This window comes from Haliotis rubra, unplaced genomic scaffold, assembly GCF_003918875.1.
Source record: "Haliotis rubra isolate DU_JTF1 unplaced genomic scaffold, ASM391887v1 Scf430, whole genome shotgun sequence".
Classification (NCBI taxonomy): domain Eukaryota; kingdom Metazoa; phylum Mollusca; class Gastropoda; order Lepetellida; family Haliotidae; genus Haliotis; species Haliotis rubra.
The window spans coordinates 788,096-800,096 of NW_025767114.1; the positions used below are offsets into that span (position 1 = coordinate 788,096).

The following is a 12,001-nucleotide window of genomic DNA, read 5'->3' on the forward strand; positions in this document are numbered from 1 at the left end:
ACGGAGGTACCTATCTTCAGCTGGCGTTGTGATGCGTGGACGTCCATTTCTTGGTCTGTTTACGGTGACTCCAGTCTGTCTGAAGCCCTGAATAAGTCTTATAACCGTGAAGGGGTGGCATCCGAGGGCGTTGGCAACAGCATTGTACGTCGGGCCCCATCTGCACCATCCCAATGGCTCTTTCTCTCTCTTCAGCTGTTAATCGTGGCATATTTCTCGTACTTGTGTAACATATCATGTATTCTAGGCTCTCTTTGTGCCCCATAGACTCATTCCACATATAAAATGGATGCAAATACTGCTTGAATATTGCTGCGTTTTGGCGATTGATATTGCTATGTGTACACAGAAAATGTGAAAATGTAAGATATTTTTAGATGTTCCTAAACACTTTTTCACGATACCAAAGACACGTTTTACTTGTTTTCACTGATGCAAATCAGCAGAAAATGTTTTAAAAGAAAGGAATCATAGGAATGATTAGTTTACAATTTTACACACTCTACAACAGTTATTTCTTGTTTTAATAGTTGAAAAATGGTGTCTTTAAAAGGTTTATCTTGGTCTCAAAGCAGAATTATATTTCAACCTTTCTTTTGGACATCTAAATCACTGTTGTTGGTATATTTCGGCATGAACGAAAATAGGACAATCTAACTCTTCCGAAAAGAATGCATTTCACTCAATTATGAATGCATTTGGGAATGTTTTTTCGTGATTTGCATAAAGCTGTGTTGTTAAGCTTTCTTGTAAACTAATACCTTCTAACATATCTTTGATAGTTTTTCAGTAATTCATAAAGGTAGCAGGGTAACGTTTCTTTTGGCGTGTAGTGTATATGTACAACATTTAAAAAAATCCGAAATGTTAGGTACTGAGGCGCACGTATAATATCTATAAATTCTCTTTTGCAAGCAGTGGTCCTTAGGCTAAGGGGCGGTTAGTTTAGCTTTGTGGTTAAACCCGTTGCTACCCGAAGCCCTGTGTAGTGCATTTTTAACCATTATTGCTTTTTAGTACCATTTATTAATTCATCTGTATTTTTTACACTGTACACATAGTCTCTCGTAGCCCTTAATGGGTGGCTCGTAAAGGATATTGTGTTTTATTGACTTGTCTATTGTTTTATATTGTAAATACGAGGTGAGACTTTAATAAAATATCGGTCTGTCTGTCTGGGTTCGCTTCTACGCATAGACACAATGCGTGAAAGCCGTTTGAAGACTGTGAGCTTGTCATCTGAACTGCGTCAGGCAAGGCATCCGCTTACATACCGATAACGCCAGTAATATTTGTACGGTTTATATGTTAAGTATAGCGAACAAACTTAATTTCTTATGTTAAATTCGTCCCACGTTTTACCGCACTAAAATGTTTTAAGTAAACTCCCCTTTTACCAGGGTATGAAACTCCCAAAAATTTCAGCCAGCCAGACCACTTGCCAGCCCTGACCAAAACTTACCTGCCCGCCCAAAATACTAATTTACTTATTTACTCTATTTTTACGAGTGAATTAATAATTATTTATCCTGAAATATTATGAATATAGTTATATACATGTCTAAATTTTAACCCGACCGTCGGGCAGGTGGATTTGAGAATGTGTAAGTCCATGTTGAAAATAACCCGTCCCCGGCGGTCGGGCAGGCGGGCATTTCGAACGTTGCTTTTACCCATGATTCCCCTGGTTCAGATAGCAAGTCTTTTGTGCTTGTCTTTCCAATGACGAGTTGGGTTTGGAGTGATGATGCATATAAGTTTGGTGGAAAGGTCCTCCAGGTGAGGTGAATCACTTTGCATAAGCTTCAAGTGTGCCTCTTGTGTTATTCCCATTCTCTTATTTAATTTGGACCGCGTTTATTCCTTCATAACGAGCGTCATGATGCGCCCTTTATCATACTATGTCCTTCCCTTCAACAAACAAGTAGAATAAGTGTGTTAAAATAGTATGAGCCAAAAACTTCCCTCTTCTGTTATGACAAGGAACACCTTTCATGTTGAATAGGCGACTGAATCATATCCAAGTAACAGGAATGACTTAATAGTAACAGCATAATAAAACAGTAACATATTATATGGACATAATGACTGGAATAATGGGTGAAATTCATTACTGGCATGGTATTCCCGAAAATTGCTGGAATATTGCTAAGAGGTGCTTCAAACCACGCTCTTTCTTTTGTGGCAATATGGAGGACATTCTAATTATCTTTACCCGTCTATATATATATATATATATATAGCACATATGAATTCAAGTGTGATTTTCAGATTTTACAATACTCACATGGTTAGATTTCATGTCATATATGTGCTTTCAAATTGAACTGTATCGAATTTCTGGTCATTTGAAAATCTGACATTTAATGAGAAAAACAGTCTGTATTAAATGTTTTCTTGTCTATATTTGTTCATGCCATGCAAACCCGTGAAGATCCGGGTAAGATCTGGTCTTCAGCAACCCATGCTTGTTATAAGAGGCGACTAACGGGATTGGGTGGTTAGGCTCGCTGACTTTGTTGACACATGTTATCGTATCACAGTTGCTTAGATCGATGTTCATGCTGTTGATCACTGTATTGTCTGGCCCGGATTCCATTTTTACTTTTTACAGACCGCCGCCATATAGCTGGAATATTGCTGAGAGCAGAGTTAAACACCAAACCAAGCAAAACCATGCCATGCGACCTGAAATTAATTTAAGAAATGTGAAAAAATCAGAATATACCGATGAAAGGCAATACTGATTCGGGTTTCACGAAAGTTGAATATTTTTTAACCTCAGCAGAAGCTGCCTAATGTACTTAAAATTGTTTCCGTGTAAATTGTAATATTGTTCAACGTCTCCGTATCGAAAAGGGGGCACGGGAGGCCCAGTCGTGTAAAGCGCCGCAATTCGCTGTGCTGAGTTGCGTCCCTTGGGCAAGCCAGAATCTTATGATCGTGGGTTTGAATCCCGATTCGACCTGATTATACCTCGAGGTTTGTTAGCATCATGGTTGTGGTTTCACCGGACACGCCGGGGTAAACAGGAATACTGTCTAAAGTGGAGTCAGAACAAAAAAACCCACCCCCACACACACCCCACACACACTCACTAACGCATGACTGACTGTGGTATTGTTGTATGAAGGAACTGTACTTTGTGTATTATTCTGAGAATCCTGTAAGATATAAGAGGCGTAGTTGCACGCTTTCTGTGTTACAATGAATCATTGCTGTAAATGTTTTTGCTTTTCTGAGTGTCGACTAGTGTAGAATGTGTCCAGACATGGGTCGTGCTCCACTTTGTTATACAGCACGGAATGTAAGATCAAATATTCACATATATTTTATATTCATGCCTGAAAATGTTCACCGACATTTAACAACCTGAACAAAATGTTATAGCAGGTGACACATAAATACAAAACTTTAGCTCCCTCAGTCCGGCAGTTATAGAGAAGAACGTTACATTTTGGAAGAAAATGCCTTTATATTTCAACATGGCTGACGTAGTCCTCCTCGACATGTGTCAGAATTTTATCAGAAATGGAGCAGAGTATCATTTTATTTTATTTACTCCCAAAATGGAAGGTTATGTCATTTTAGGTTTACCGTTGACAATATTTCTATTTTAGAATGACCAAAAGTACTACTAATAAATGTTCATTGTGATGAAACAAATATTTCGGTTTTCGAGTGATGATTTCCATGTATCGCCTAATGGCCATTTGCGAAAAGCTGAATTTACGTTCTTAGAAAACAAATACTAGTAGGTGAAAAATCGTTTTGAAATCTTTGAGTTTTAGAAATAGTTTGGTCGTTATTCGGTATATAGGTACTTCTGGACTAGGGCTCTGACGGGTAGTCGAGTATTTTAGAGTACCCGGCAACGGGTCGGGTACGGCAGGACTCGAGTCCAAATTCCAGGACGCGAGTACCCGACAAAGGGAGATAACTCTAAACTAAACGTAAAGGTAAAGGTTTTCGTGATTTTTGTCACTCACTGAATCCAAGTTATATATCCCAAGCAGCAAAAGAAACGTCAGTTTGGAATTGTCCTTCGCAGAAACGGATAACGGTAAACTCATTCAATGTTTTGATTGTATATTTTTGACAACATCTCCAACTTTACCTGAGCAAAGACATTCCTTCCCAAACTCAGAACGGAACCCAGGAAATGGTCTCAAAAACGCAACCTGATCTCGGAGATGGTACGGTGTTCTCCATGTTTTTCATGCAACTTATGCTGCACGTGCTGTTCACAAGGACCAGCCCTATAAAATGCACCCCCAAACCTGGTTGAAACATTCACATTACAACGGCAGCAGGATGCCGCGACTCACGACAGCTCAGAGGAACCAGGCGTTAGGAAGACTTGAAGCTGGCCACACTGCACAAGCCGTTGCCAAACACTTCCAGGTCAACGTTCGGACCATCTCCAGGCTGCAGCAACGTTTCCGGGCCACCGACACCACAAATGATCGCCCCGTACTGGCAGACCAAGGCTGACCACAAGACGACAAGACCGCCATGTTGTGCGACAGCATGTACAGAATCCCTTCATGCATGCATCCGAAACAGCACGCCAGACAGTGGGAACACACGGAAGAACAATCAGTACTGATACAGTACGCCGACGTCTTAACAGCGGGAACTTCCATTGCCGTAGACCTTACCGTGGACCTATCCTCACCCCTCGTCATCGGCGTGAACGTCTACAGTTTGCCCTACAACACCAAAACTGGCGATACAGGCAATGGAGTACTGTTCTGTTCAGATGAGAGTCGGTACTGCGTATCAACTGCAGATGGCAGAACAAGAATATGGGGACGACGTGACCAGCGTTACTCAGACCAATGTGTGTGAAAGAGACTCACGGGGAGGTGCAAGCATCATGGTATGGGGTGAATAGTCCTGAACGAGAGGTCCTGTGATGTTCCAGAAAATCTTGGTCCAGGGAGAGGAGGCGGCATCACAGCGGTGAGCTACATCGACCAATCTATACCACATTTCGCACGTCACCGGAACAACAGTTTCCAGCATGATAACGCCCGGGCCCATACTGCCAGAGCTACATGGGACTGCCTACAGCAGAACGGTGTCAACGTTATGCAGTGGCCAGCCCTTAGTCCTGATTTAAACCCAATTGAACATCTTTGGGATGAAATTCAGAGGAGACTGAATAATGTCATACCAAGGCCGAACACAGCCGATTTGTTGCGCCAGGCCTTTCTCAGAGTGTGGGTCCAAGTACCAATGGCCTTCATCAATCGATTGGTGCACTCCATGCATAGACGCTGTGCTGCAGCTATTGCCGCTCGTGGTGGTCACACACTGAAGTCAAAGGTCTGAATGGACTGCAAACGTTCACGTAATGTCTTGAAATTCTTCTGAGTTATTCATTGATGTGTCAAGATATTGTACACAAACATGTTTTTTGATCTGCTTATGTCAAATTCTGTAATGATTTGATTACAGTGCCTATCTAATTTGTATACGTACTGACGTTTGTTTTGCTGCTGAGTATGGTAACATGCCCAAAGGCCCTCCATGATTACCTTATGAAGTAATATGCCGACACCAAAACTCAGCTTCAAGATATTCTATAGCAGTAACCTGGCGTATCTTTGACAACATATATCTGGACCAGCTGTGCCACCCACGGTTTAATACATCACCGTCACAGGGCATTACATCACAGACGAGTGGGATCTAAAATCATGCGTTCTTACCATTAGACGCGTGGACGATCGTCCATGATGCACTTTGTTACAATGTGCAATCTTTTCAAAGAAACTCACATTTGATATTGGTTAAACGAAATGTGCTTTAATAAATGTTCTGATTTTGACAATGGCTTGTTTTCTGAATTTTGTTCTCTGCATTGTGGGTTGAACCTCATTGTTACCCCAGGCTCAAAGCTTTTCAAACCCTCGATTTTTGTGTATTCATAACCACGTGTTGCGACACGTGACGCTATACCTCACATGAACCGGTTTCTGCTGTGGGCTGTTTGCGCCAGTGCTCAGTTGAGTAATGTGGCCCTACATTGACCGATGCTAGTCAAATCATGAGTTTAGGTTTGTGTTTCGTCAAATTGATAACCACGTGTTTTAAGAAAAGATTTCGTGTAAGTTTTCAATTTATTCTTGCGTGAAATTCCATTGAAAACTACCTAAAACAAACACATAGCTCTCACTAACATTTACACTATAAGTTTTGGGTACTCGAGTCCGGGTCGGGTTTTATCCCCCGGGTACTCGAGTCCGATTTTTGCTACCCGTCAGAGCCCTATTCTGGACAAGGCACACTAAATGTCCGTTCCAGTTTCATCAGTTTCAGTCAAGTCGGGCTCACAGTGACTTGTCCTGTGAGGACTGAGGAGAAGTAATGTCAGTGTATAAAATATAGCCGGTCCCACCGTCCTTGACCGTCTAATTTTGTAAAGGACGGTCTATTAAATGAGTAAGGCCGTCCTTTGGTCGGGGAAAATATTTGAAAAAATAAACTTAATTTGGTTTCAGTGAAGAATTTTAGTTTATGAGGCTGGCTGGTCACTTTTCTGGACAACCAGCCCTTGGACAGGCCACATTTCAGAACTATTTTGTCCACTGGTAATGTCATAGTTAGAGACCGCCTCCGTGGTGTAGTGGTTAGAGCGTCCGCCCGGAGAGCGGAAGGTCGCGGGTTCGATCCCCGACCGCGTCATACCAAAAGACGTTAAAATATGGTACTTGTTGGTCCCTGCCTAGCGCTCGGCATTAATGGGTACATCAAGGACTGGTCGGCTCGGAGTCAGTATAATGTGTCTGAGTGGGGTATTCATGCTTCACTGCGGCATGGTATCTCAGTGGGCTAGCACTATAAAACCAGCATCAGTCTGGGCTAGTACAAGCAGCCGCACCTACACATACACACGCATGCACGTCGTCATATGAGCGAAATATTCTCAAGAACGCGTTAAACCCAATTTCAACTCACCTCACCTAGTCAGACTTCCAGACACGACTTGACCAAATTCTTCTCTCTTTGTAACCCAGCGTTACTCGTGGTCTGCCTAGTTCCAGTGCCTCACATCTTACACCGGCTATTAGGGGCGGTGGTGTAGCCTAGTGGTTAAAGCGTTCGCTCGTCACGCCGAAGACCCGGGTTCGATTCCCCACATGGGTACAATGTGTGAAGCCCATTTCTGGTGTCCCCCGCCGTGATATTGCTGGAATATTGCTAAAAGCGGCGTAAAACCACACTCACTCACTACACCGGCTATTCAACAGATTACATATATTATTCACAGACGGTTTTCATAGACGGTAGCAAACTGACAGACAGACATCTTAACACGTGTATGTGTGTGTGTGCATGCGTACGTGCGCGTGCGTGCATGTTCGTGTATGTGCTAGTCCGGGATTAATGCCTGTTTAAAAGATTCAGCCGACCTTGATTCCATGCCGCGATTTAATATGGATGCCACACTGTTGAACTGTATACACTATATACTGACCGAGTCGGCCAGTCCTCGTTTTGTCCCCTTAAAGCAGGCGCCAGGCAGGGCCACAGCGTCTCTAACTACGACAGAGCCGGGGATCGAACATTCCGCTGTGCGGGCAGACTCCAGACAGACTCACTATCCAGACAGACCCACCGTCCAGACAGACTCCCTATCCTGACAGACTCCCTATCCTGACAGACCCACTATCCAGACAGACTCCCTATCCAGACAAACCCGCCGTCCAGACAGACTCCCCTATCCAGACAGACCCACCGTCCAGACAGACTCCCTATCCTGTAAACGACGGAGGCCGTCAGACATGTAAGCCGATATTTGATTAGATAACTCAGATTATGTTAAACCGGTTTATAGTGTTGGGTCGACATGGCGCTCCTCGACGGTGATCTCGATTCCACCATCTCTGTTACAGTAATCCACACCACCCTGTCCCACTCCAATTTTCATTGGATTTGCTATAAAAGAATAATTATCCTGTATAATGTAAATGTTACTATAGGCGCCTCAGGGGCGATGGGGTAGCCTCGTGGTTAAAACGTTCGCCCGTCGTGCCGAACATCCGGGTTCGATTCCTCACATGGGTACAATGTGTGAAGCCCATTTCTGGTGTCTCCCGCCATAATATTGCTGAAATTTTACTAAACTAGAACTAAACTCACTCACTCTACCACTAATCCCACCCTCGGGTTTCCAGGTTATGTTGTCTTCATTATACTACAAATATCTCTCCCAGCTCAGAAACAGCCGTCCAATCAAATCGCTTTCACGAGCGAGCGAGATTCTGTGCTAAGCCAGAGATGCAATTCATTCATTAATATCTTACCTATTGAATTTTGTATGATTTTCTGTCCGGCCTTCCGAAAGTCCGAAAGTGGGTGAGGCGAGGATAAAGGGATAGATCACAGCAAATAGGAATCCACATAATCCGAGAACAATTTGAGTGATTGTTGTTACATGCATATTTCAAAATGTGTTAAACTGAAATCCGCTTATGATTATACCATTTGTCAGTATACTTATTTATTGACATTATGGGAGAATATTGGATTTTGCTTGTACTTAGCAATGTTCTAGCTATACGACGGCAGTCTGTAAGTAACAGTTACCAGACCAGACAGTCCAGTGATTGACTTCATGAGCATCGATCTACACAATTATGATACCAGGACATCCATTAACCGAGTCAGCTGGCCTGACCACCCGATCTCTGACTGGAGAATCAAGGACAGTGTCTCACAGCTAATGGTCACGACTTACTGTTTCCACCCGTCAGATTTTGCAGTAGAGCAGATAGCCGCATGGAACGTGCCTACTTAAGTGTATGCTAGTGTATGGAATGGTTGATTGTGTATCGTACACCCGACTCTAACTACTGCTTCTGTCATCACTGGGTGGGCCAACCCCGAGTATAATATTTCCAGTCCAGTATGACACACATTTATCACGCGAGAACGAAGATACACACTGTGCAATATACATCTCTAGATTTCAAATGGATCGTAACGCGCACGTTTCGACGAACGCACGCACGCGCACACATACTATCAACACTGTGCCATGATAAAGTGTGGATGCTGCACAAAGATCTTTGGACATCCCATCACTGGTCACTACAGAACAACCTCGTAAAGGTAAGGACGATGTTTTGATCGAAGCACCGCTTATCTCTCCCTCCAGGAGGATAGCCACAGCTGTAGGGACTTTCCACAGCCATGGGGAGTACTGCCATACAATCTCGGTCATCTGTTAGACATTCCAGAATTTTGGCTAATGCATTCTACCTTTTCGTAGTTCATTGAAATGAATGAGCGAGTGAGTGAGAAAGTATTGCTTAACGCTGCTTCAGCAGTTTTGCAGCTATTGATGCACACAAACACGCACACGGTGCTTAGCCGTGTTAAGAAATGTAGTAGTCAAGGCCGTTACGGCCAGCCGTGGCTAAGAGTCAGTTACTAAAGGAACATAAAACATACGTTTCATCATGAATAAGTTTATAAGCCGTGATTGTGTGTTTGTGTGGATCAGAAGTTTCCCTTTTTTCCCAATGTCAAAGAGATAGTGTCAAAGCATATTTATCCAAATTTACGTTCAAGTTTTCTTCTGAACTCAGATTGAATTACCAAAAATAGATGTCGACAGGTGGATGTATTTTAGCTGCATGATAAGCCCAGTGACATGCTACGGGCAGATGTTTACCCTGACACTTATCTCGCCCAAAATACACCATTTAGGTGACCCTACTACCTGTAACAAAATCAGAAAGCAATCCCAGTTTTTGATAGCTATTTAAAGGACCGTCCCAACTCGAGGAACACGTCAACCACAGTGGCACTGAAAAACATTGTCATTCGGGGATCCATGGTTTTGAGGCTCATTCCAAATTAGAACCTTGGACCACTATAAAGAAATAATCAGACCAACTTTCGTCTCACTGTCATATCTCTCGGAAGATCACGAGTCATGTACAAATTTGCCGTCCTTTTTATTTGTTTGGGCCTTACCAGGGCCTTCGTCTTTGACAGTGAGTATTGACAATTCTTGGAAACCTATCATCGTTATGCAACTGCATGAAGAATATTATGGTCAAAGTATATGTTAGGCTATCAACCAAAATGCGTCAAATATGTTTCATTTAGACGTTTTTAATTAATGTAAGTTGCTATTCAAAATAATACAATATTTCTTTTAAAAATTATTATTATTTTTATATGTATGGCATTTCCACATAATTGAACGGTCCATGGAACACATTCTTTCACTAATAGGGATTAAAGTCAATTGGCTTCAATCAGCACAGTGATCTGAATATTGTCAGAAAATGTCAGAGCCAAAATATGTCTCGATTATCTTTTGCAATAAAGTCCATTTAAAAGGCAAAATTGTATGAATAAATGACCTAAAGTGAGAGATGACACCAGGTGTTTGCGAAGGGGGCAAGTATGTTCTATCTTTCCGGTAACATCTGCCATTCACACAATTTGCATAAGAACGTAAGATTTCATAAGTCTACGTTATGTTGAGGCGGTGGGGTTAAAGCCTTGTGGTTAAAGCGTTCGCTCGTGACGCCGAAAACAAGGGTTCGATTCCCCACATGGGTACAATGTGAAGCCTATTTCTGGTGTTCCCCGCCGTGATATTGCTGGAATATTGCTAAAAGCGGCGTAAAACTCAACTCACTCACTCTTCGCTATGTGAAACGAGGTCAACCAAGGTAGGGCTTGAATAGAGCAATATCTGTGGATTGCCTATGTGCTCTCTGTGTTATCTTCCCTGTTGGTGACAATAAGTAACACTGAGTACTTTACTAATCCAATGTCGCCCGAGTACTTATAAGTCATCTCATCACCGTTAGACAAGGTAAATCTATGTTAAGGTGTTCTCAAAATCATATTTAAGTTCTGTGGTCCATTTCAGGCCTGGCCCGAGACCTTGGAATTAGTGTCTGAAATTGAGTTATTGCTTTTAGGCATCCATCCCCTATTACATTGATGTTTGTTATTCACTGAGAGGTAATGGACAGACAGGGCAGTGTTTGTACGACGTGAGTCTAACTATAGCTGCTCGAACAGAGCGGTAACCGTGATGCAAAATCTTGTTTGATCTATCATGATATTAAATCTTTGAAGGGCATTTAGAAGTGGAATACATAAGAAAGGCAAGATTTATGGATGTCGTCGTTGACATCCATAAATCCTACTTTTCTTATATCATGATATTTCTCACTGGTATACTCATGAACATACGGATGCATCTGTGATCTCAGGATCTGAAATGGTCTCCCCATATTGACATTCCATGCAATTCAGTTTCTAAAATACTATTTGAAACTGAATATATATGCACTTGCACAAATCAACATCATCTGAACTTTATCATATTTTGATGACTTATTCTCGAATACACTTCTGAAATCTAATGTAACCGCACTGTGTTGTCCAACTCTGACGGTTAAAGGTTAAACTCTAAGTTGAAACATTCTGACATACATTCGGTGCATGCTGCACCCATTGGTTCCATCTTTGTATAATAGGTCGGTCTTGTGCATGTTTAATATAGCCACGAGCCCTGAACATTGCTGCTTATCTGTGAAACTGCTCATGGAAGGGGCCTGGTTAGTTGGACTAATTGCCAATCTGTCTGACCTCTCTGTGTCAATGACACATGTTCAAGCAATAGATAATACGCATACACCTGTTGAAACCTCACCCTACACATATCGTTATCTAAGAGGTCGAGAACCTGTCGATTTACCATTGTTTTTGTGGGAAATAAAAAACAATAGTTTGTGAGGCATAGCGTCGATTTTAGAGAAAACTTTGAATCCACAAGAGATTGACGGATCCATGTCTTGATGGTTCCACGTGTAGGGGACTTTGGTGATCCTAACGTATTCGAGGTATTTAAGTAGGTAAATGTTGTAAGACTGTAGAAATGTGGCCACTTAATAAAAAACAAAATATACTCTGTATCATTACTGGAGGGTCACCTATATGCTGGCTGTCAGATATG

General features: G+C 42.2%; 1 protein-coding gene across 1 annotated transcript in view; it reads left to right on the plus strand.

Annotated features, from left to right (window-relative positions):
• Nucleotides 1-9,937: 9,937 nt before the first annotated feature.
• Nucleotides 9,938-12,001, plus strand: part of LOC124289042 (prolow-density lipoprotein receptor-related protein 1-like) — a 35,251-nt gene continuing 33,187 nt past the window's right edge. The window contains exon 1 of the mRNA XM_046725635.1: nt 9,938-10,013. Within this exon, the coding sequence (XP_046581591.1) occupies nt 9,953-10,013 (61 nt within the window). The 5' untranslated portion in view covers nt 9,938-9,952. The remainder of the gene's footprint in view (nt 10,014-12,001) is intronic.